Source organism: Gobio gobio (assembly GCF_949357685.1).
Source record: "Gobio gobio genome assembly, chromosome: 23".
Taxonomy (NCBI): Eukaryota; Metazoa; Chordata; class Actinopteri; order Cypriniformes; family Gobionidae; genus Gobio; species Gobio gobio.
Genome location: NC_137119.1, coordinates 24,970,474 through 24,997,838, shown reverse-complemented (window position 1 = coordinate 24,997,838; position 27,365 = coordinate 24,970,474). Strand labels below are relative to the sequence as shown.

Genomic DNA, 27,365 nt, shown 5'->3' with positions numbered 1-27,365 from the left:
TTTAGAGACGTGCTCGGTGGACCTTGTTCCTCAGCATTACATCAAACACACATACACGGCATTTCAATGTCTCTGTTGTACCACTAATTGAACCAGCATGTTTGTTTATTTTGGAAAACTATTCGGTATCATATTGAATGTTTGAGTGAAATAGCATTTGAATGTACCTAACCTGTCCAATTCATTAAAAGATCTTTTGCTTGGACTGAATAAAGGCACAAACTGTGCCTTTTGCAGCAAATTCTTAATGATTCACTTGACTAATCGGGGCTAAAAGGCCACAGCTAATTTGAAACGTGTGGTGTCTTTAACAATAGGAATCATAGTGCATAAATTTTTTGATGCAACATTTTAGGGAAAAAATTCTGCCCAAGATGTTCTTCTATACGTTTATAGCGCTTCCAAACTATTTAATCTCTTTAAGCATTAATATTAACCTTTAAATAGGAACTTAAGTGTTCCTAAGGGTTTCCAGGAACCACTTGAACACCTAGCCACAAAATTCCTCCAGAAACCTTCAGCCTCTTGTGCCTCTCCACTTGTGGGTAACTTAACACCTTCGTCCAATTCAACAAGCAGGTTATTGACATCCAAGTAACAGTCCAAACATTTATTTGCTCATCCCTTAGACTGCCTCCAACTCAATTTATGCTGAAACCATGAAACCTCAGCACTAATTCCACGTTCCCCAAAAACATGCTACCTGAGAAACAGCAATGAGAAGATCCAAAAGCTTGTTTTGACGGCAGCTCCAAAACACTCTAGAGATGGAAGGTAGCCATATCAAACTAAACTTTTTAAACTCAGATTTGATCACTTCGTTCATATTGTAGGGTCTTGCAGAAGGATGGTAAAAGTCTCTCTTCACAACTATAGATAGTGACCTGCAAACTGGCAGAACCTGATTTTGCCGAGCTCAACATGTTCCTGGGTCAACATCTTTGTTGATTTAAATGTTGTTCCAGGATCAACAATCAAATTTGAGAGACAAGTTTACAGTTTATGTCAAGTTTAGGCTTTAAAATCAGGGTTTAGTGCCTGTACTTCAGTATTATTCATAATTTCCCTCTGATTTTAGGGATAATTTATGGGTAGGATTAGGTTTAGGGCTAGAGATGTGGTTAGGACTACATTTTCGTATAGGAACGTTGTTCCAGGGTCAACAAAATATGTTGACCCAGGAATGCATCTAACTCAGCCATGGTTCAACCACACTGATTTTGCCATTTTTGAAATGGAATACTAGTTTAAAACTGTATAGTGCTTGTTAAAGAAATGTAAAAGCAATATGAGAAACAAAATGCGGTTTCATATTGCACTCATGTGTCATATTCACTGAATGATGTCCAAACTTTTGTAACAACTAATAATAATATTTAAAAATTTGAATTGCATTATTTAATTTACATAACTAAAATTAAAAGTCATTGTTTAAATATGAAACTATGCACATTGCATACTTTATACTGCAGAAATAGTAAGAGAAGTACGTCATTCTGAACAGTCTAAATGTCCACCCCTTTCAAATCAGCAGCAAAAAAAAAAAAACTGTAGTTGTGTCCAAAAGAAACTTTGCCCCAAGGACATCATCTCTTTGCCTACCAAGTCTTATTCAGAGTAACCACCTGACGATACACAAGACACCGGTGTAACTCCCCATGCCCCCTTTAATCTAACCACATTCCATGTGGAGTCAACCAACCCAAATTTTATATGTAATTAGAGGCCTGAAATTAGTCGAGAACAGACCATACAATTGAGCATAAACTGAAAATTGAGTTTAAAAGAAGCCTTTGGCACACTGACAGTGCTGTTGAACTTATGTGACCAGGCGTACATACCTTGGCATAATCCGCGCCGTGCTTCTCCTTGTTCCCATTCCGACAGACGGTGTAATTATAGAAACGGGAATTTTTGATCAGCCCCACCCATTCACGCCACCCAGGTGGGATGTAGGTGCCGTTATACTCATTGAGGTACTTCCCAAAGAAAGCTGTGGGAAAAAAAATAAAAGACAACATATAAACTTGAGTATGTTCAGTGAGGTCGACGCGAAGACTAAAATTATCATTCTATGACAACCGTCTCAAAACACTGCCTTTGAACAGTACCTGTAAATATCGGTCTCTACATTGTATTCATGTCATCTACTCCCCTCTAAGCTATAAGCCAAAACATCTCCCAGAAGAGCTGGGCACGTAGCCAGTCTGGCCTGGAGAGTTAATTGTAGACTAACACATCGGCTGGAAACCACAAGCAGTGGTAAGGCCTGAACCCCTGTATTCAGGGTCAGAACGTGCTGCCACTCAAGAAACACAGCTCTTCCACAAACCAGACAAATTGAAGATTACTGTAAAACTTTTATTTGACTTCTAGGAACAAATGTGAAGCAAAATTCCAGGGAAATTGCAGAACACCATTCATTACAAAAGAGATATGATGTATTATAAACTAATAATAATAAACCTTCAGGTCAAAACATTAAGGTTAAACACTGATTCAATAAAATTTGAGCATTAATATCAGTTAGCAGATATTTATTTTATTTTATTTTATAGGCTACATGTAATATTTTCCCTGTAGAACTGTAGTCATGTAAAACTGGAATGTCTGTTATTTTTAATATTTAGATTTAAATAGATTAATAAGTATCACACACACACAGGTTTGTTGACGGACGTACTCTTTTTAATGCTGATGGTTGATGTAAAATGCAACAATTTGCAGTCAGTTTGATTTGTTTTTGGGTTTTTTAAAATAAATGAATACTTATTTCGAAAGGATGCATGCATTTGATCAAAATTGCACTTTTACTATTGTTATCAAATTAAAAAATAGTTTTAATGTATTTTGATCATATGCAGTCTTTTTTTTAACTTATTTAAAAAAAATTATAATAATTTAGTGCTGTCAATCAACTAAAAAAATCTTAAATCACACCTTCTGGTTAATAATAATTATGGTTTTAATTTTCAAAATGTTATATTGTAATAATTTCAAGTTAATGCAGAAACAAAAGTTCTCTTTCGCATCTTATTGCATTTGAATGCTATAAAAGCACTTGAATGAGTGAAAATGTGATCATATATTGTAAAGCTAGCCAAAGGATGCCAGGAAAAATATTAAACATGAAATATTTTGAACGCATAAAAAAATTTAACTGAAAGAATTAACATGAATTTTGACAGCAAGGGCCTATATTAACATTAACATTTTATTTATTGGCTTTTTGCGTTTATTTTATAGGGTAGTGAGCAACATCTATGAAACAACAAACTGAATCCAATCCTGTTTCAAATCAAGCAGGTTAGAATGAGTCATCGGTCTCTCACTTGGTGTCTCACCTGTTCGGTATCCAGTGTTGTTGAGATAAACGGCAAAGGAGCGTGGCTCATGCTGAGCTTGCCATGAAGGTGACGAACAGTTCTCGTTGTTGGTGTACGTGTTGTGGTTGTGGACATACTTCCCAGTCAGCATGGAAGAGCGGGATGGACAGCACATGGGCGTAGTTACAAACGCATTTGTGAACGAGGTTCCGCCATCCTCCATGATCTTGCGAGTTTTGTTCATCACCTGCAATGAGCCTGACAGAACAAGCCAGACAAATGCAAGTTCAGTAAAGTATGTTGGAGACGTTCACACGTCTTATACACCATGCTTTTTTAAAGTAGCCTCTGAAAGTGTTAGATGTGGAGAAGGATCCCTGCAGTTCTGTGGCAATGCAACGACTGGTTGTGGTTCCAGGACTAAGGCCCTCATCCTCTCAGATGTCTGAGGGAAGCCATTAAATATTGAAAGAGGAAATAAGTCAAACCTGTGATGACAGTGTGAGACTGAGACCCATTGGATGTTATGCTCTGAGAGGAAGGAACTTGATCCAGTTACAACAGTTAGGCTTACCAAATGGGACAGATACCAAAAGAGGGACTTGGGTGGCAGATCAAGAAGACTAACAACAAGCAAGCTAATGTTCCCTGGACTGAAGTCCGAGGAGGCTAAAGACTTTTTCATTCCAAGGCTGAATTAATAATGAACAACTTCAACTAAACGGAGGGCCTAGAGACCACTGACAATCCTCCTGAAAAAGACCAGCATAGTTGGTCACCAGCTCGTTTTGATTGCTGGTGTTCAAGGCTTTTTAACTAGTTTAACCAGCAAGACTGCCTTGGTTTAGCTAAAACCATAAATAAACACTCCTGAACCAGCTCATCAAGGTCTTCAGGATTACGAGGCAGATGTGTTGGAGCCAAATTCAGAAGGAACATGACCCTCAAGGATCAAAGACGAACCTTCGTCAGCTGTTATCACTAGAAATATCATGTTCGGCTGTACTGGTCCACAAGCTAGACAAGCTCTAACTTAGACCAGCATGAGTTTCCATACTGGTCCAATGCAGGTTTAAGATGGCCTTTCCAGCCACAAAAACACTAAAACAAATTTAATTCAAGATACTTTCACTTGAGAAGCAAAATGACTCAGGGGGAAAAAAAAGTATGTTAATACATAAAACAAGAAAGAAATATCAAATAATAGGGTAAGAAAAATAAACCTTTTTTTCTTAACCCAATGGAAGATATTTGTATTGTTTTATACAAAAAGATCTCTTAATTTTGATAAATTTTTCAGAGAACATTTTTTTTTTGTCATTTAGCTTTTCCATTAAATATATCTAAAGAATGCTTAGATATTTGTACTGGAAAACGAGAAAAAAAACCCCCAACTTGAAATAAAACATTTTAAAATCTCTGAACGTTCAAGTGGAAGTGGAGAGAGCAAATGCAAATGTCTAAATCAGTGAAGGGAATAAAAAAAATGGTTTCATCTACAGTTCCATTCCCATGTTTCTCCAAGTATAATTATGGTTTTTGAATATCTCTACAGCAACTTTCCAGACTACTTGCTGATTCATAACTGATGCGTGCCGAGTGCTGACAAAGCCTCAAGAGAGTCGTATGAGGTCTCCACCTCATTCGTCTGCGGAGCAGATGGACCATTAATGATGAATTGCATCTGGTATACTCACCCAACTCCACATCCTGGTCATCTGTCATGATGAGTATGATGTTGGGTCTGATGTTTCGGCGGTCACCTTGAACCCGCCCGCGCAGGCCCTGACCGCGGGTGGTGAAACCAAAGCAGACCAGTGGGGCGGCCAGGACCATCATCCAGGCCAGGTTCACCAGCTGCATCATGGGACTGCGAACCGGGCGTGCGAACGCGATTTAGAAGGCTGGAATCCTCACAAGGTAATCTGTTATAGGAAAAAAAAGCAAAGAGATTTTAATGCTTTGGGATTTCCAAAGAGGTCAAAAACAAATGTTACTTTGGTTAACAGAAATTGGAGAGACTAAAAAGAACCACTTTTCCTTCCTTCGCAGGACAAATGAAAATTCCAGATCATTGTCTGCGATTTGTAATAAATCACTTGCATGTGTTTTAAGCTCGATCTATTTTCACATCCATCCACAAGCACAGGGACAGACCATAGAAAATCCCAACCTTTGCACTTGAAAATAAACATAAAACACCCTCTTAAAGGAGTCGACACGTTTTAAACTTCCAACATGCTTCCAGGTTAGGCACGTACCAAAATCAACATGAAAAAAGACACTTTAGAAATTCTAGCGGAATCGTTTTTACTACTTAACGAATAGTAAAACACAAGCACTCTAAAACACTACCTGTACAGTTCTTAGCTTAGCAGCATCACATGTGGCATCAATACACCCAATTTCTTTACTTCAGTCCCGCACTCATGTTTACAGACACTTTCTTCAAGTCAGAAAGGCCTGAGTGTCTCTCTCCGTGTGTGCAGACAGGGCAGTTCTTTCTTTCTAATCAGTCACACTACTTCAGTACTATTGAGGCTTTGCTATTGGCTATTAGGGGCTGCACTGGCTCATACCCAGCCAATCGCATTTTATGGCAGGGCCGTCAGTCAAAAGGCCCAGAGCTTGTGACCCCTAGCGGACACCCGGTGAGAATTACGAAGCCAGTACAGGGGGTAGAGGGTTCCGCTACATTAACCCTTGTGCTGCGGTCGCCAGTCACAGATTTACACACTGACCCCTTTACACAGCACGGCATTCGCTCTACGCCAGCAAAGACTCCTCAATGAAATCTTTCATATTCCACAGACATGCTCAATTTCCTAAAATGTTTTGAGTTTTTGTACTTATGCACGAGTTTAAGTGATTATTCACATTTTAATTTACCTGACAACTGCCCGCATGTACAACAGTTTGATTGATATACCCATCCAATTTCTCTGTGAGTTTATTGTATAAACCTTATGGAGGGACCATATTGCCAATGGCCTCATGCTGATCTTTGTCTCCAATCAGTGAGCTGTTAAACAATATGGGCATTTATGCACCTGAGGCTCGTCGCATGGCATTCATTTGGCTTGATGATTTTGCTTGCAATGAAAAATGATTTAAGCCATTTCATACTTGTGTGACAATAAGACCAGTGAGGGAAGAAATAAATGAGTAAATTAGAGTCAGCACTGGTTTTACAGTATGAACGCAAGGCCAATGTGTACACATATTCAAACTAACAATACTCCATTTGAAAGATGGGAAATCCCTTCAGAAATAGGGACTTATGCTGCCTTCACGTGCTATTAGAGTTATCGTAAATATGAGTTTCCTAGGTAAAAATTGCACACGAACATGTTTTTACCACTGGGAAGTTCAGAAATAATTGAGATACCCAAATTCTCGAGATGGGTGTGCCATAAACTTTAGACATGGTGGCGGGGAGAACTACTGTGGTGACATGTATTAGTTTTTTCCCCAAAACAGCTAGATCGTCTTGTCTTGTCATTAATGTAGCACATATTTACATCTACAAATAATCATATGAAGCGTATTGTATGTTTTATACACAGCAAAAATAGCCTGCATTTGACCAAAATCACAGACTCAGCAGAAATCGTAAATGTTTATATGGTTGTCAGTGCATGTGACACTACTTTTAAATGTTGGTTTTAAGAAGATTTTCCCAATAAATAGGCAAGAATAAACCCGGTGTCCTCCATGATTCCTGTTCATTCTGACAACAAAGCACTTTGCAACAACCTCGTAATTAGGACTTCTGAATTGGGACGTATGAAATTTCTGATTGCACATAAAAGCAGCATTAAATCAAAATTATATTGTAAGCATTCCTTAAACATCGAGGGGAACAAAATCAAATGGGTTTATTTAAAGAAATTAAAATGAAAAATTAAAATGTAATAAAAATAAGTATAATTTATTATTTGCAATTAATGTTTTTATTTAAAGAAATTTAAATGAAACATTTAAATGTAATAAAAATAAAAAGTATAATTTACTATTTGCAATGAATGCTTTTATTTTAAAATATGCACACTTTCACTCTTAAATCATAAGCCTAACATCCCTAAAACAGCTCTATTTAATGTTTCTTGTCTTATCACATTCAATTATGCATAAAATTACATGAATCACGTAAATTATAAAGGTTGTTAAATTCAAAATTGCAAAATTTGACAATCATAAGTCAAATATTTAGCATTGTTGAATATTACTGTTGGTAGTTTAACAAAAAGTTGTCAAACATTAAATGTTTAGCTTCTTATTTTACATCTTAGCTCACTCTAGTTCACCATGAAAACGGAAAGCTTCATGCTCGGCCTCTGTGAATAATAGTAAAGGTTCTTGGAGTCGACTGGTCATTTAAAAAATTTAGACCATCACTGAGACAGACCACCTTAGAAATTTGACTTTTTAAACTTTTTATAATTTTAACACTGAGAGGCGTGCGAAAAGGAGTGCAGCAAAGCAGCATCCAGAATATTGATTTCTGATTTTTGGGAAGCATGTCGTCATTTACTCACTCATATGACATTCCCAAAAACATTTTTGCTGTTATCATATCTATCAAGCTAATAAAGCACTATATAGGCAGCTTAAAAGTAGTCAACATGGAGCTAGGTTTAATCTTTTGATGTCATGCAAAAGCAAACTACTTTTACATTGCCTTTATAGTGCTTTTTTGTAACTTAACAGATTTGATCACTATGAACTGTGACTATGGATTGCTACCAATGTAAAAAAAAAATATAACATCATATGGATTTAGAATGACATTAGGGCGAGTAATAAAGTTTCACTCTTTGTGACATCTGATAAGAAGGAGCTGAACGGAAAGATGTTGAACGGAAAACCATGTGCTTGCCGTTCTCCATCATTGTGCAGATGATGGTCTGCCTCTCAGATGGGTCTCTAAGTGCTTTTTTGGACAGAGTGGATTTCAGACAGGCTGCATGAGGGATAGTCAGTCCAGTCACCCTGACAGCACTGTGCAAACACTGGCGCTGTTTAGACAAACAGCAGGGAATGGCAGGGTCCAGTCAGACCAGAGTGCGCGCACACACACAGCATGACTTCCAGAACTCATGAAAACCTCCTAAGGCCAAGAAAATATATAGAGAACAACATTTAATTCCTTCAAACGCTCATTCAGACGCATGCTTCCTTTCCATCATTTGTTTTATGTCTACACTGTGCAAAATAAACTTTTCGGCATCAGTATTCAACTTGAAGTGCTAAAGGAATCCTTTTATTGAACTTCTCATGTAACACTAGTACAAGTTGAACTATTGAGTGATGTGCCTCCAGCAATTTGAAACTAACATTAACTTGAGCCAAAAGAAAATGTAAAAAAAAAAAAAAAAAAAGTCCAGATATGAGCCAATACTGTGCTATTTAGTTAAATAATGTGTTCTTCAAGCAACCCTGAATTAAACTGTCTCTGCCCTCAATGATGACACATTCACCCTCATTCCAGCACTGTAATTTTAGAATACAGTCGACTCAAAATAGCTCCTCTATTTTCTTCCCTGGAGGGAAATAGGGTCGTGAATTATAATTTTGTTTTAATTACCCTCATTACTGTGAAAATGTGTTCCAGTTGGTGGCACTGGCAACAAGAACATAAACCACTACTTTGCTTTTCTCTGACCCTTTGCCTGCGAAAAACAGATCCACCATTTCCACAAATAATGGGAAACCAAGATTCCATGGCTCTCTGACACTGAATCAGCACTGGGCTGGTATGCAAAAATGATCTGATGTGTGTGTCTGAAGCCTTCAGTGGAAAACCTGGTGACTTCCTCTGGCTTTAGTCAAACTGTTATTCAGATTCATGTGCTTGTAATGCGCAGAACAAAAAGTAATTCCAACTCACTCGCTCTAAATATGTAGTATGCAACTATTTAAAAGACGGTTATACTGAAGTATAGTGCAATAAACACGGAAGAGGTCATAAAGAACAGCCAAATACCTAAAAATATAGTTCTGAAAAATTAGGGATGCTCTGATATTAACATTCTGGCAAATATTGATGAGCCAATAATTATTTCTATTCTACACTGAAAAGAAAAGAAGAAGAAAAAAAAAAAGAAAAAAAAAGATGTACCAGCAGAAAATTACCAAGACATTATCCAGTAATTTTACGGACATTTCCGATAACTCTAAAACATAACGTAATTAAGTTCAAAATGAAAAATACAAGTAAAAAATAAATATGGAAAATTTCATCTATTACAGTACATTGTGCCATATTTTTATGGATACAATTTTTCTTTAGAGTGTAGGTTTCAAAACAATATAAAAACACACAAAATAAATCATTAAAAAGCTAAATATTAATTATGAGATCTTTTAAATATTACATTTATATTTATATATAGTGATTAGTGGGAAAAATAGTAGTGAGCGCTAGATGAGGGCAAAGTATTCTAAAAGGAAAATTATGTATAAATAAATGTATAATAATTTCATAACTTGAACTGCAGTGACTTGAAAATTAACTTTTTTTCACCCCTACCGGCTGCGCTCATTTGCCAAGCGCTATGCCTTTGTAGACCTGCATTGCTGAGGAACACAAGAACGCTTTCTTCTGGGTTACAGACGAGCACCCGAGCAAGCATCATCTCAGCCCCTTATTGTTTTTAGGGATTAGAGGAAATGACCCAGTAAATTAGCCTCTACTGTACTAATCAGGGCTAAGCTGGACAAATAATATTTGGGATTTATTAAGAAAAAAAAAGGTCTCAAAGGTTCAAAGGAGCAAAACAAAAAGGCTACTATTGGACTTTTCAAGCCTGACACACAGCTGCCAAAAAATAGCCCCTTATGAAAGAGGGGCAATTTTCAGATTAATGGATGACAGGACCAGGGTCCTTCAATGCGATCCAAAATCTTTACTTTTATGATTTCACTACGCTTTCCTCCCCCCTCCATGTATACTAAAGCATCCAGCATCCCTCCCACCTTCCTAACCACATAGCCGTGTTTTCTACCATGTAGCGCTATCAGAGACAGCGACTCAGAGGTTCTTGGCAAGCAAAAAACCGCCACTGCTGCTTGTGGTAAAGGCCCAGACCACATACTTTCATGCACCCTGAACCCCCTTTGACCCACGTGGTAATGTGGGGTGGTTAACCCAAACCTCAAACACCTGGACTCTCAGAAGACTCTCCAAAACGAGGCCTGCCGAATTCACAGGATTCGCAGGTAAGGAAAGATGAGTTCCTGAGGAAGAGGCCACACGATTAAGATCAGAATGTCATGACCCGGCACATTCTTTCCAACCGCGCTGGGTTTAATAACATCTAGACTGCATCACGAATAGTCTGGTTTCTGTCAATCCCTCGTCCAGGAAGACAAAAATGACAAGGCCGCATTCGCAACATGTGCGATCAGCTTCTAAACATCACTAAAACGAAAACCCTGATCCCGGTCAGCTTGAAATAATTCCTTTTAAAGCAAAGCACCATGCAAGAACTCGTCCTTCACCATGGCAAAGTTGTTTGTGCATCTTCATTGCAAATGAGAGTCCCTTGTGAGCCAAGAACGAGCATAAATCAAACCAGATGGCACGGCTAAATAGTGAGTCAGCCATTCATAAATGCAAGGTTTCCATAGACAAAGACAGTCTCGAGGGCTAATCCCCCTTTCCATTCCCTCACTATAGAGACTTCGCTCGCTCACTGCTCTCAACAGAATGTGCCTGTAAAGAAGCCAAGTCACTGGAGAACAATCGGCAGTAAGAACACTTCACAGTTTATTGGTTGTGACAGTTGCATTTTAATTATCAAAGAGTCCAAAGCAAAATTTGTTTTAACTTTAATGGCGCTGCAAAAGCGATTTTGCATGATGGCGCTTAAAATATCCCATTACCTGACAGATGTCACTGAATGACGAGAGTAATTCAATTTTCATTTTTGGGCAAACTGTCTCTTTAGGATCATCTGGAGAGTGTAACATAAAAGACAGACTGTTTAAAAACAAAGATCGTATAGGGACATGCACATAGATGACTATTTCTGCAGAGGCTGTTTGCATATTTCTGTATGCTGATTATTCCCATCGGGGAAGAAATGATTACTTAGCCACAGAATTTTGAGGTTTGGATTTCGCAACGTTTCTTTTTTTAAAAATCAGCCAGGACTTCGCTCCTCCATTCAGAGCGTCAAACCCTACAGTGTCGTGGACTGCGGCCAGGGCACACCACACGAGCCTCCGTCAACAAGAGCCATCCACCCTTATGGGAGCAAGAAAGGCCAACAAAACTAGTGTGATGTGACCAGTTTTAGAGTGTGTAGCTCCTCTTTGCTCGATCACTTTCGGGGAACATTTTGTTTTCACTGATGGAACAGACGACTGATTATGTGTTAAGAACAAGAATGTGGAGTCCGACTGAAGTGGCTTCAGTGTTCTCACGCCACTGGACCATTCTGTGTAATCACTGTGGAGTGAATGGATACACTGCAGTCGCATGAACGATAGCCATGCCAACTGACTCGCACGCAAACACCTTTTCTAAAGGGGAAAAGCACATGGAACTTTGCTACTCTGCCTGAAAGCTCAGAAGAAACTCTTTTCAGATTAGTCACTGAAACTTGCATCAGCTAATGCATTTTAGTACATTACAGTCCTATCTGTGCAAATTTTTTACAAGATTTTTAATTAGTCCCATATCGAGGTATCCAATATGAACCTTTCACTGTAAAAAAAAGAAAAAAACATAATATATATTATAAAATATAAACTTTTATAAATAGAAAATGAGAAATTAATAAAACAAATTCTCCAATAACTAATACTAATATATTGTGCGTCCCTTAACTCTTCACATGCCACCTGTCATTTGAGAGAAAATGCTTACACGCCATTGAAGGAATGCTCCGGCGTTCCATGTTTTCACTGTTATACGGTAAGGGGCGCTATTACACATCTTCTGAAAGAGTACTGAATCTCCTGATCAAATCACAGGTGAAGAAGATGCAGAAATAAGCAATATGTAAATCATACTAGGGTGGCCGGACAGTCCTGATTTTAAGCTGTCCGGACACTCATTTGTCCTCCTTTTTGGAGTTGCGCTGAAAAGTTGCTAAAAAAAACCCTGCTAATCTTTATTGGGAAGCAGCAGCATAGCATATAATGCCGTAAGATCTCTGGTCAAACAAATGATTGGCTGAAAGCGGTGTCAAATAAAGATCTGATATCATTGGTTAAAAAACGTAAACAAGCCTGTGCGACGTCTAAATGTCGGACGCTCAGTCAGACCTCATTTAATCCAGAATGGACAAAAGAGCACAAATTTATTTCAAAAAGCAGTAAAGACGCTTTTCATGGATTTGGCACTGTGCCATATTATGCGTTTATTTAAGTATTTCTATTATTTCCAGAAGTCCAGAAATGTTATGTTTTCAGGCACTGTGCACTTTGTTAATCTCAGTGGTCAGTTCTTGAAACAGACATCACAATGTCTTGAATAAATACAAATACTGTGTACAAACACTTTTTTGCCTCTTACACATCAAGTCTACTTCAAGATATATTGTAGATCAAATGGTCTGGCAATGAATAGAGTAGGCCATTTCAGAATCACTGTATCACGACACCATCGATATGATGGACAAAATTGTATTGTAGTTGTGAGTACACCAGAGTCTCATGCAATTATTCTTGCTTCACTAAATGCAGCAAAGTGTCCTTCTTTTTGGTGCTATAGAAATGGCCACCCTAAATCATATGCATATGTAAAATAATGCAATCAACATTAAACCAAAATAAAATATAAATATAATAATTAAATATAAATCAAACCTGCCTAATATTACTGAATGAAATGTCGACCCAGGATGAGCTATAGGACTGTGCAAGCATTTGGGGTGTTTATGGACTATATCTAATCCATCCATGTTTTGCTGAATCTGATCTGGATGTATAGTCTTTGACAACATGATTTTCTCAGCTTTTTGCTTAAAATGTTGCTTTTTTTATGAAACTTGCCCATATTCAAGCGTCTATAAAAAAAAGAATGCATGAAGCAAGAATAAAAGATATTTATACAACAAAATATTCTGGGGGCCATGAAAATGTGCAAAAAATGGTCAAAAACACTGGCGGCGGCTGGCAACTTTTAAATAAAAACACTGGCGAGGAAAGAGTTAAATTATTCTCTGAAGTTCCCCTCCTCTAAAAACAAAGTGATGAAAGCAAATAACAAAGTGCTAATGCGTGCAAGATGTTTATAGCATTTCTAGATGAAAAAGAAAAACAATTCTATCACGCAAACAGAGAAAGCCCAATTTCTACATTTGAATGACTACAAAAGCTCCACGACAAAAGCCACCTTTACAAGCCAGAGCTTTGCCCTGTAGTCACACAACCCCAATGGGAGGAGGTCTTTCAAAAAAGTTCTTTCAAATGCAAGGCTGTATGCTTGAAACATCCAATTGATGTTCCTGGGTAGCTTTTCTCTTTGGCACTTACCATGTTTGTGTGTGCATCTAGAGACTTGACTTGTGCCGAGGTAACAGAAGCTTTTCTATCTTGTAGAACAGCTGAGCAAACCTCCAAAAACCAAATCAAATTAGGAGCGGCAGCAGTTGTCAACAGTGTGATGCCAGCCAGCATAAAAATGCCACTGTCCAAATAGGAGAGCGTGCCATATGGATGCCTGTAGACCAAAGATCTCCATCCTGACAGAGTTATCTGGTGGTTTTTGAAGAAATTGACTAAAACAACTAAATTCTAGTGGTTGTGTAGTTAAAAAAAAAAAGCCAAAATGCAATAGCCTAGGCCTTTACAAGATACAGATGAACTACAATGAACTGTTACTTAATGAGATCTGTTTCTTTCTTAGAAGCTTTTATGAAACTCATTTCAACAGGCAGTGGACTATATTTAGCAGAGAACAGTTAGTGTTTAACCACCATATTAAAATGGCATAAAGACTTTGACAGTGTGGTTTCAAAGCAAATGGCAGTGACTTTCATCAAAACAGGTCTTATGCTAATCTCCAACCCTTTGGCTTTGAGGTCCTGTTACCTGAGGGCCCCATCACATTAATTATGAATGCATGTAAATATCATTGAAATAATCTGCCTCCAACAGACTTCAAAGTCTTAAAGTCTTGTCTTGAAGAGGCTTTTTGTGGGGAGCAAGATTCTCGACCAATGAGAGTTGGGGCTACCCAGCATGACGCAACAAATAAAGCCTGGCAACTGACAAAATTATCCTATGGCAGCTGGTTAGGACAAAAAACAAGATTTAAGGCACTGATCTACTCATTCTTTTTTGTTCTTCACTCAGGGTAAAAAGAAGTGTGAAATACCTTTGCAGTGGTATACTGTTAGCAAGCATCCCAAACCCACCCTCACTACTGGGAGCGGAAGTTAGGTGAATATTTAAATATGTACTTTCCTCTTAGTTAGAAAGTAAACGCACAACAAAAATGACAGTGGTGAGAAAACGGCAGTTAAGAAAGCATCAGATCATAGAGATGTGGATATGTTTGCACGAGCTCCACAATTTGGCATTCCAAACAAGCCACATCTAGGGATGCGCGGTATACCGGTACATTTTTTATTTAAAACCGGTACAATATCATGATTTTGCTCATTTAGGGATATGCTGCTGTTCCGAAGTTCACCGCTAGCAGGTAGTGCGCTACCCAAACTGACGGGAAACCGGCAAATGTGGCAACATAGAACAAAATGAATACAGCAGTTGAATCTCACACAACACGCCCAAAACGAATTAATAAAGACAGGAGTAGACGTGAAATTTGGCATTACTTTGCTTATAAAATTGCTTAAGAACCATCAAACCTTGCCAAGCACCTGTCACTTGCCATTCCTGACTTGTACAAGACATTAGGAGATTGACAAGTGAGTGCATAATCCAAACGATCTAATTTAGACATTTATTTTCTTTTAACACTGATCAACGCACATACATAAGATCGTATCGTTTAATATAACGAAATCTCCAGCGTTCGATTTCAAGCAGTGGTGTTTACGTAGATTTCATAATATTTGCACGCATACTATTGCACTATTTACATTCGTGAAAGACATAACCAACTGTGTTTATGTGACTACTTACTAAAGGTGGAAATTTGACAATTTTGTCGCAGATTGTTTTTATAGTGCAGGTACGATGTCTTTTGAAGCCAGAAGCAATTTGCTCATTTTGAGAGCTAGAAAATGGAGACGTGCAGTATTGCTGAAATTACTTCTCACAAGAAAGTTTCCAAATGCCTGATTTGATGAGATAATCTTTGTTGATTCATTTAATAACAAATATTTGCGGTAATTTCCCGCTTCATAAACCCCAAACTTGCGAGAGTGAGTAAAATTATGCGCCAAAATTCAGACCCTGTATGGAATCAATTTAATATCGGTACTTCGGTATTAAATTGTGGTACCGTACTGAAGCCGAAATTGTGGTATCGAGCCATCCCTAGCCACGTCATATTTTATATATACTAAAGATAAAATTAGAATTACAACTTCAATTTCTACAATAAAGCATCTCCAACGTATATTCTTTTTTTGCTCGCATTTTTACAGAAATGTGACTTTGACTGAAAAGAAGAAATGAACCGGAGAAAATGTCCAGAGTCCCGGAGCACACTTACTTATTACATAATAGGGCTGGGCGATAAAACGATAACGATATGGATTGCGATAGAAACATAATCAATATCAATAAAAAATGTGTTCGATAAAACGTTCAATATATTTTTTTTTCTTCGTCGGAAGAAACCAGAGGTTGCGAAGCATGTTTGGTTGCATGAACAAAGCGTGTGCGCCTCATTCATTTGGGTATACTCATCGCGCTCGCCATAGTGCTATTCTTGACTTTGGCTGAATCCAAAATCACCCCCTAAACCCTCAATGACTATCCCCTACTTTAATCCACTAATACAGTTCACTTGAAGGAGTGAATGAAAACAAGTGAGCGAATTCACACTCGTTATTGCGGTGCGAAGTGGAATAGAATGAGTGCACTCAATAACATCCACTATCGTTTTGTTACACCACTACAAATGGCTGTCCCTTCAAATAGTGTCCTATTTAAGGGTATAGGGGACGATGTCGAATTCAGCCTTTGAAACTACATGGAGAGGTACTTTGCATCAGTGCCTTATGACAAAGTATCTAAACGGTAACAGTTACAAAGAAATAACGGAGGCACTGCACCTTAATGTTAAGAGATAATTGTTAAGTGTTCATTGTGATTTTAGTTTATGTATATCAGGGCCTTAAAGGGATAGCTCACCCAAAAATGCAAATTATTCCATTATTTACTCACCCTCAAGCCATCCTATGTGTATATGACTATCTTCTTTCAGATGAATGCAATTGGAGTTATATTAAAAAATACCAAGCTTTATAATGCTAGTCATTGGCAGGCCTAGTTTTTGACCCCTAATTCGTGACCGGTGTTTTGTTTTGCTGTATTCTTTGTGTTTCCGCGTTCATCATTACGCCATGCATCAGGTCAGGGGTTTCTCTTTTGCCGTAAAACAATGCTTATGGCCGCCTGTCAGAAGCTAATTATTTGTGTTTGAAAAGTTTTAAATATGGATATTTCTCTTACGCTTTGCTTAAGAAGGCCTTTATTAACACCTTGGAGCCATATGGATTACTTTTATGATGGATGGATTCACTTTTTAAGACTTCAAAATCAGCTCCACCATTTTCCACCATTATAAAGCTTAGAAGAGCCAGAATATTTTTCTATATAACGCAGATTGTGTTCGTCTGAAAGAAGAAAGTCATATACACCTAGGATGGCTTGAGGGTGAGTAAATCATGGGGTAATTTCCTTTTTTGGGTGAACTAACCCTTTAAGATGGCAGAAAGAGTGGACTTTGAAACAATGATGCCATGGCCACTTTAGTTCCCCAGGCTGCCAAGCTGCCTTGCTATGCCAGCTCACATTAACAGGTTCTCCAGTGACACCGGCCTTGCACACACCCTCACCCAGCTGCAGCTGATGGCAGTCGACCGTGCCGACGCACAAGAACCCCAGCCAATGGGCTTCACTCACACCTTAAAGCCCACCCAAAACCCCTCTCTAATCTCCAAATAAGCACACATCAATACCCTTTATTTCTAAATACCAAGACAGGGGGGCTGGAGCCACCTTGGAGAGTTTTATGATTTTTCCATAATCCAATATACTAGCACCAGAGAGGCCCCCGAAGTCACGCTGTCTGAGAGCGACGTTGGAGCTATAGGTGACCTGTACTGTGGCATACGTGACTCAGGAGCGCCAGTGGGTGCAGCATCTCAATGACTGTGGGAGAGAAATAGAGAGCAGCTCACAGGCTTAAACATACAGGGCACAGAATTCAGAGCTAAGCAAATTCCATTCAGCTCCTCCTCGGCTTGGCTTTGGGAGAGATTAGCTTTCTCTTATGAAGGCCCAACTCATTAGCCACCTGCAAAGTCGGCACAGCATAAACCAGTCAAAGCTTCAGACCTCCTCGACATTCTCCGGCTACTTACCCTGCTGTTTAAACGCAAGTACAATCGACTGAGTTTGCCAGGTAAGACTGAAATCAGCTCTGACCAAATTTGGCAGCGTTCTAGCGAAGCCTAACAGAGTCTTCCTGGCGTTTTTGCTCAAGTTGGAGCAGCCGAAGCAAGCCATCCTCGCCTCTCTCGGTCAGCTGGGAGGTCTCGCTGGAGAGGTTTTCAGGCCATTCCTTTAAGTATGTGGTTAATGAAAGCAGCAAAAAAGCAGATCTCCATAGACAGCATAATGGAGGAAGGGCAATGTCAAACATTTGGCCTTTGATCAACTCGGTATATGACAAATAACAGAGAAACAGACACAGTAAAAGCATTTTATGGGTCTTTGGTGGGAGGGGGAGAAAAATTAATTACAGCTGCAACCAGCCATACCATAATAAATGTGCTGCTTTGTCTTGAGAAATGCTCTTCTTTCAGAGCCTTTGACTTGCATTTCATATTCTCCACAAAACATACATCACTAGGAGAAGAAAAAAAAAAGTCTTTTAAAACTCCAGATCCAGATTGCAGTATAAAACCAGTTAAAGAGAACCTCCCAAACAAACGTTTCATCTTAATTTCATTTTTTAAAGATATATTCTCCTCACCACAGTGGCAAATACACCAAACACATTAAAATGCCACAAAGAAAATATTCAAATTGCTTCAGTGAGTTTCCACTGACGTAACTGTCTTGAATAAATAAATCAATGTCTTTTCCATGAAATCAACGGCCAGCTCCCACATGAAGAACGTAGGGAGCCAAGCAAATCTGTTTGAGCTGGAGTATCCTTGCCGCTTAAGTGATCCTAATATTACGTGCAGTTCGCTGACTGAAGACACGTGGCACCATTACAAGCCTGAAGACATAAATCCCTCACTATTATAGAAGAGGTGCCACCAGGCCACATCTATACCATGGGGGTTCTGTGTCTTGGAGAGCAGGTTAGTCATTGAGACCTGACCACAGATGTATACAGATTAAATGACCCATGAAGATCTTATAATGATTGATGAATATTCTTACTGGAACACTTGTCAAAACGAATGAGTACTTTTAAACACGTTTCAACAAGGAAGAAGGTTAACTCATAAGCAGTCACAGAAGGGCACAGGTGAAAGGATTCCCTTAACTCCTTATTGCTATGTTAATGAGCCAAACTGAATTGTGCTCAAACCCCAAATATAAATACTTGGTCTACCGGCAAGCACACACGGCAGGCCTCACCACTGGAACATATGGCCTGTCTGAAAGTGGAGAGATTGAGACAGCGTTACTCCATTTATTGCCAGGGTCAGCTTTCAACTTGCACTTATTTCCTCAGTAACTCCAAAGTAAAGGACTTCGTCGCTAAACCTCAAATGACAAAGCGTGTATGGCTTTACATGTTGTCAAATGGACTGGAAAGCACAAACTTAATGCTAGTGAAACCACCAGAACTGTCCAGTGCATGTTCATTTGAGAGACTACCTCTCTTCTAGTGAAGACTGCAGCTAACTGAACGCTGAAAATGTACTAGGGGCGCTTAGAACAGAATTCCAGACTGTTTTTGGGCGGGGTAAGTGGGTGCATGGAGGGCTCTGTCAGCAGGCCCCAGTCAGAGCATTTCTGTCCTAGTGTGAAATGGTACACTTCCAGAATGTGGGGCATGTACAGACAGAATCTATGCAACAAAACCGACAATGAGAATATCCATCCCTGACCCTATCTGTCACTCTGCTATAGATACCAGTGGGATGTTACTCCAAAAAGAAAAAAACCCTATTTGTTATCCATCTCTTTAGCCACACAGACACACGCAGAAATGCAACCTGTAATTTGTACTTTGATGCTCACTTTGCCAGCGCTAGAGGCGTGAATGCGTGTGGCTTTTTTTTTCTGAAGCGTGCGATCACATCATTTGTAACGTAATTAACTTTGAGTGCACTGGCATTTTTCTGACACCTGTACTTACAGGTCACGCCCCATCCACCAACTGTATGATCTTTTCAAAATCACAGGATTCATTTTCAAAAGCTGTGCAGCCAAATATTCACATGCATTTACGAATCCACAGTCAGCAGGCCAAACCTAAAACGCTGAGTGCCAGAGACAAACACGCCATATGTAAATGAGCCTGAGCGGAGTTCTGCAATGCCCTCTGGGAACCTCAGCTGGCCAGTCTTTTTCTAATGAAAGCCTGTTTCAACCTAAGAGTATATACATTTTTATAGTATAAAATAAGTCACATTAGCCGCGTTTCCACCGAAATTACCCGGAACAATTTGTACCAGGAACTCTTTTTACAGGAACTTTTTCCCCCCCAGATCTGCTACTGTCTGCGTTTCCACTGCGGTCTAAAGTACCGGGTAGATTAGGCAAATTAGCCCAGAGACGTGGGACTGCGCGCAACTGTTCCTCCCAGTCAGAGATGGACAGGAATCATTTTTGCGCGATACTGTCTGCAACAATAACGAGTGGAGGAGATGCAAGCAGCGCTGCTTTTGGTAGTTATGTATTGTTTTAATAAAGAGGTCATTAACAAAACGGCGGAAAAGAGACGAGTACTGATACTAAAGCGTATTCTGAAAATTCGTAAAGCTAGATTTAAAATAAGTCAACGTTTGTTATTATCAGCTATTACGGACATTGACCGTGTGATTGCGGAGACGAACGCGTGCCATCAGACAGAAAGAGCAAGACTGATATTTATTGAAATCAGAACGAACCAACCAACCAACCAACCAACCTCGCAAAAGACTTTTAAAAATGCCGGTTTAAATAAAATGCTGCGTGAGTTCAACCAATGAGCATGTTCAGCGCCAAAGTCCCACCCCCGAAAGTTCCCGAACTTTGAAAAAATACTACCCCGGAAGCAGGGCCGTTTGGAGGGGGAAATATTTACCCGGAACTTCATTTAGACCCTGGTTCCTGCGGTCGAAACACACCGAGTACCAGCCCAAAGTTCCTAGTTCCTGGGGAAAGTTCTTGCGGTGGAAACGCGGCTATTGTGAGATAAATCACAAAGTCACATGAGAAAATAAGTTCACAATTGTAACAATGTTGAAAGTCGCAATCAAAAGAAAAAAGTCAGAACTATGACTGTTGTAATTACGAAAAAATAATAAATTTTGAATTTGCAATCGTGAGATGTAAAGACGCAATTGTGAGAAAGCAATCACAAGGGAAAGTATGAGATGTTCGTAAGTCTTTTGCAATTACAAAATCTGAAGATGCGATTAAGTTGTCCTGGAACAGACAATAAATCAAATGGAAGCGGTCCTCTTTTTGTAACAAAAACAGTCGCTCAACTAAAAACAACATTTTGGCAAAATTAAGTAAAAGAGGAGAAAACCGAATGCAATTTCCCTACCCTTGATCTACGTCTAATTTCTTCACTGCCACATCGATCACACCATGGCAACCAAACAGGAAAACCACAGAACCACTTCATTTGGATGGTACGGCTCTCCAGTGGCTTGCATGTTGGGCTCTGGCGAGACAAACCCAAAGCAATGAAAGGTTTATAGGCATTCCACTCAAGAGCAAGCCACAGCAGAGGTCAGAGTCATATCCCCATGGTAAAGACGAGAAAGAGACATGAAAGCAAATCAAAATCGTTCAGCAACAGAATGTGTTTGTGTCGGGATACGTCGCATGCTTAACAGCTGTCATGTACGAAAGAGGACTTTATGGACCCACTTAATTCATTCTTGCAGCAGTTGAATAATAAAAAATAAAAAAAGCAGGAAGGGTGGGATGTTACGTTTGAGAGCATTGCATGCCGTCTTTTATTAGAGGAGCTGTCGGCGGAGCTGCCTTCCTATTCTTTCCCTCTTGTTGGTTCTCTTTTTCTATTCTGAATTAGCGGAGGATGAAAGCATCACATTCTGGCGACACAAACTTTTTGAGCCTCCTTCGCTCCAATGCTTCCTGACAGCTGTTTAATTGCATGTGAGACAAGCAGGCCCCTTTTCTTTTTAAACCATAAATTGGATTGCCTCTTCTCTACAATATTGTACAGTGGAACTGACATGGTATGGATAATGGCCAGTGCCCTCCACTGATCTACTCTTAGGCAAAAGCTGGCAGTGAAAAAATGGGCAGTGGACTCCTGTCAGCCAGCTACAATGTGAACCTCAAAAGGTCAATAATGACTGACTGTCTAACCTTAACAATTATCATGACCCCAAGAGATTGAAGTAGATGCCTAACAGTCATCGTCCAACTCTAGAATTCCTGTCTGACTTGAGGGCATTATTGCAAAAACTAAATACTTGGACAGACCATTTTGAGTTCCTCAGACGGTCACATCTGTTCACCCTTGAGAACCTCTAGATAATTTCTGAAGTCGCCTCAAAATCAAGTGTCTTAAAACCTTTCCAATTATAATGGAGTTACAGGAGGAACCATTAAAACCCTCAAGTCCGTACAATAGGAACCACTAGTAGCCGCAAGCTTTTGAAAGTTTCTCAGAGAACAGCTCTTTTTGCCTAGAGATTCACCTATTGGTTCTAACAATGTGGCAATCTGAGGAACTCCAAGTGGTATCAAGTATCTTTGCATTTTACAGTGGATTTGCCTACCATGACCCTGAAGCAATAACGTGACACTCTTCAAACACTTGGGGGCGCTATTGAGAGCTCCATCTGTGGCAGTTTCCCATGAGTCTGTTGTTCCTAGAGCAGAGCGCATCATCCAAACCTCACGACTCCCATATATGAAGAGATATCAATGACATTCACTGTGAAATTATAAACCGTACACCCAAAGCATAGGGCTATGAGCCACAGATAAGCGAGACAACATCATGCCGAAGCGTTGTCAACTCTCAATTACAGCCTTGATGTTGCCCCCTCTTCCCTTTTAAATTACCACCTCACTTCCTGCAGGAACACTATTATTAAGCAGAGATAAACAGATACTACACAGTGTGGCTCAATTTCCTCTCTTACTGCCTATCTAAACAAGACTTTTTATGTCCATGTGGTGGGAATGGCTGGTCAGCTAACACAATGGTGCTCCTCAGAGGATCCTGGGAACAGCTGGCACCAGTGGCCACCTCCACATGCTGCCATTTTTCCAGCACTTGACAGAAAGGACCTTACATATGGGCTGTTAAATGTCCAGCACCCTGGCAACTGTGATTTGTTTGACAGAACAGCAGTGAATATGTGCAACTAGTTAAAGGCAAAGAGGCATTTTATAAACAGCACAAGAGCCATGCGGCACAGTGGCACATGGGTTCCCGCTGCTTTTGATTTGAGTTGGTAAGTGAACACGAATGGCAGGGGGTTAAATACTTAACACATGTCCAAAGCTTCAGGAAAACTAAGACATACAGGATATTAGATCATAGAGTATGAAATGGTAATTGACAGTAAGACAAAGACTCTCTCTCTCTCACACACACAGCTTAGAGTTCATGCTCTCTCATGGTCCCACTCTCACGGTACAGCTGATCCCCGGTCAAACTCTCCAAAAGACCAAACAGCTACTGAAACAATATTAGTGTTGGCAGATCCAAATCTAGAACTGCAAATTATTCACAACAGCTGCAGCAATTGTTTAGACTTTGACACAAAACCACAGCAATATCTCAAAGATGCTGGGATCAAGATCATGTATCTGTTTACCCAAATATGAAAATTACATCATTATTTACTCACCCTTGTGTCATTCCAAACATGTTCGCATCTGATATGGAAAACAAATATGAAATATTTCTCCTTTTGTGTTCCAATGAAGAAAGCGAATAGGGATCTGGGCTGTCAAGCGCCAAAATGTTTCTCCGTTCATTACACAAAGCTATCATACAGAGTTTTGTAATTGAGAAGTCTATACAGAAGAGCATGAGATGAAAAACATGCTTTTTTGTGATTTTGGAGCTCGACACCCCAAATTTTCTAGATCTTGACAGGACATTCAAAATATTTCCTTTTGCATTCCACAAAAGATATTCATATAAGTTTGAAACGACAATAATTGACATTTTCCTTTTTGACAGAAACATGCATTTAAAAAACGGTGCACAAAAATTTGAAGCAGGCCAGTATCTTTAAAACTAATTGCACCTAGAGTAAGTGATTGATGAAGAATCGTAACTGACAAGTTTACGGCATGGCTCTGTTCGCAAAGAATGAACAGGTCAATAGTATTGTCTGCTTTCAAATTTAACCAAGGGTTTGAGACCATAAACAGTCTTTAGTTCAGCTCTCCTCAAAGACCTCAGAGCTACAACACCTAATTACATATGGCACATGTTACAGAAAGATGTAATGAAAAGCAGTTTTTGGCGACTAATGCAACCCATCAAGATTAATTTAGCAAGGTCGTTTTAACCTCACATTAAATCAAACCCACTTGTGCGTTAAATTGATTTAACGAAAGGTAATGTCTGCATAAGCTTCATCTCTCAAATGATTTTTCAAACACTAATGAAGTCACGGCCAAAAAAAATCAGCTAATAAGGCATAACTGTACATCTACAGAAATGAAAACACACTGAATGAAAAGAAACAAGTTTCTAAAATCAAGTCCCTTCATAATCCTGCAGTCGTCACTGGTAATGACTGCCCTCATTGTAAAATATCAACACTAGTGCTGATGTATTTGTGGTTTTCTCAAATGAATTTTAGCGTGTGAGTGAGTGAGTGATGTTGACATGGCTGATTAATGTGTGTAAATAAACATCATTCACACAACTCTGTCTTTGTGGCATTACTGGCATCATTCTTCTGCCCCCCTTGCCCTTACAGCTGTACAGTCCCCTCAGCAAACACCTCACACTGTATGCATGCCCGGCAGCAACATATTAATGCTAGACATTAGTTCTTCATTGGCAGTTTTTGCTTTTTTGGTTTAGTGGAGTTGAGTGAAACTTGTGGCATGATTTCTTTAGAAGCACCCCACCATTTGCATATGTTGCAACCTGGTCCAGGAGATGTTCTTAACACCACATTTGTTCAGAATGAAGACAGTGTCAGCTTAATGCAAGACACAATTTAAACAATTGATGGAAAATTTAACCTGCGTTTGCCTGCAACATATGCAGGGATCAGTCTGAAAAAAAAATTGTGCTGCAAGGTTCCAAATAAATATATAACTGGCACAGTCTGAAGGTCATGATCTATTGTGAGATGTTCCCTTTAACTTTTCAGCATGACAGAAACGACAATTAAATCAAAGTTTGCAAAAGGGGACGACATTTTCATCCAATTACACGGTCCATTAAAACTTGTATAACATGCAAAAAGACGTCAGAAACTCTCATTCAGAAATATCTCTCTCTAAATCCAAAACCTGACAGCTTCACACTAGAGAACCAAATGAGACAGCCAAAAACATTTAATACAGATGAACTACAAATTCCAGGCCCTCCAAGGAAAAACAAACTAGTTGGAGAGAGTAAGAATCAGAAGTGTTTCTACCTGGATATCAATCTTGCGCATGGAGTTGATCGCTCTCGCTGTGGGTTGTTCGCTCTTGAGCTCCTCAGAGTGTTTGTGGGGACCACACTGCTCCTGGAAGACAACCTTCCTCCTCTAATCCGTTCTCCAATGTGATGACACACACTAACCCCAACCATCTGTTGAAACACGTCCTCCAGCACTCAGCACAGTGGTGCGTCAAGACAAACTACCCAGTCCAATCAGAGAGGGTACTGGGTGGCTCTTCCCAGGCTGGAGGCAGGGACAAGGACATAAGGGAAACACTAGTCAGAGATGTCTAAAAACTCCAGCCACGGTAACCTGAGATTTAGAGAGAGAGGGAGGAGAGGAGAAGAGGAGGGAGGGGATTGAGAATGCGAGTGAGGGAGGGAGGGCAGCACGTCTATGAACAGTTATGTTGCCACTTGTAGCTCACAGGAATCCCATAGAAGCAGCCTGGGGTTCCTCAAATCGCACTCTCGTGTATAGTAATGCAGTACCCTCTAAAGCATAGAGGGGGAAAAGAAACGCCACAAAAAGAGTATGGTCAGTTAAAGAAAGAAAGCCTTGCATAGACCACAATGCACTGTTGTTTGTACTTTACTGTTACATCTGCCCAACTCACACCTCCCCGTTATAAATCTTCAGCTGTCTCGGCAGCATTCCTGTCCTTCGCAATCTACGGCCTTAAGTTAAGCGAGAAAGAGATTTTCCAGAGATAAGAGACTGAGCCAGGATCATTAGCGCCATTGAGTTTCATTTATTTTAGCTACTGTCATTTGTAATGCTGTGTGGGATTTAAATAGCTTCACTGTAATTTATCTGAAGCGAGACTAAATATTCAATGTTAATAGCATATTTTCCATTGCCATTGACCGTGAAGTAAATGCTTTACTGAAGTAAAATTCAGAGGAATGTCCAAGAAAAATAATTAAAAAAATGCAATGTGCCAAATTCCTACAAATGTATTGATGTTATGAAATACTTTGAGCCAAAGTCTTAACAAAAGTTTAAATTTAACTGACTAACAATGTTGTGTTAGTGTAAACAAGTAAAAGGTGTAACACTTTGTACACATCTTAACCAATATATTAAAAAAGAAAGTTTCAGAAAGTAGTAATTCACACTTTTTTTTCAAAGTCTTTTAACAAGCTATTTTTTCTTTATTATATCAGGACAGTAAGACCACCCTGATATTTTTTACTTATAAAAAAATCTTACTTTTACATATAAATTAATTAATTCCAAAATGACATGTCATTGTATCTATGCATTGTAATTTCAATATCTTTTGAATATGTATTGAATGTTGGTACACTGACAATTGAAAGCCAATCATTTTATTCTCATGTTAGTTGTAGGTCAAGAGAAAGTGTTTTGTCTGATGAAACTGCAGCTCAATAAACAATGCTAACCCTGGTTCTGTGCTATCTTAGCAACTAAGTTCATCAGTTGAGGAAATAAAAACAAAAGGCTGCTAAGTGACCTATTAGCATTCTTTAAAGCTGCTTTCACACCTGGTAAAAGTTTCAGTTAGCCCAGACCAAACTCAAACACTGATCAATCTTCACTTGTGACAAACCCCTCAAAAGCCCCAAATCAAACAAACACAGTGAGCACGTCATCACGTACCCTACTCAGCCAAAGAGAAGACTAGCACGTCTTATATACTTTAATATTATTATATATATATATATTAATATATATATATATAATAATATTATATACTATATATACTTATATACTGAATAATATTTTATACTGTACATTGTATATTATTATTACTATTATAGCGTAATGTATATTGTTTAGTGTATGTTTAGTGTATATTGTTTAAAGTATATGTATATTGTAAGTATGTGTACATTGTTTAAAGCTGTGAGAACTACACTCACATTGTGTAAATTATTTATTGTTTATTGTAGAGTTTACTGTGCTGTGAGTAATTGTGGGCGCATCAGTGTAATCTGATGCTGCTTTAAATGTTGTACATGTCATGTCATGACTACCATGTTGCTCGGAACTGCACCTAAGAATTTCACCTACTGTTGCACTTGTGCATATGTAGAGTGACAAATAAAGTGATTTGATTTGATTTGATTTG

The 27,365-nt window shown here is 39.0% G+C and overlaps 1 protein-coding gene across 2 annotated transcripts in view; it reads right to left on the bottom strand.

Annotated features, from left to right (window-relative positions):
- sulf1 (sulfatase 1) overlaps positions 1-25,561 on the bottom strand; it is a 46,080-nt gene extending 20,519 nt beyond the window's left edge. For both annotated transcript variants that reach the window (XM_079806029.1, XM_079806030.1), the window contains exons 1-4: positions 25,262-25,561; positions 5,024-5,251; positions 3,345-3,584; positions 1,842-1,993 (exon numbers count right to left, since the gene is read on the bottom strand). In XM_079806029.1, coding sequence (XP_079662155.1) covers positions 1,842-1,993; positions 3,345-3,584; positions 5,024-5,192 — 561 coding nt within the window. In that variant the 5' untranslated portion in view covers positions 5,193-5,251; positions 25,262-25,561. The remainder of the gene's footprint in view (positions 1-1,841; positions 1,994-3,344; positions 3,585-5,023; positions 5,252-25,261) is intronic.
- Between the last annotated feature and the right edge of the window lie 1,804 nt (positions 25,562-27,365).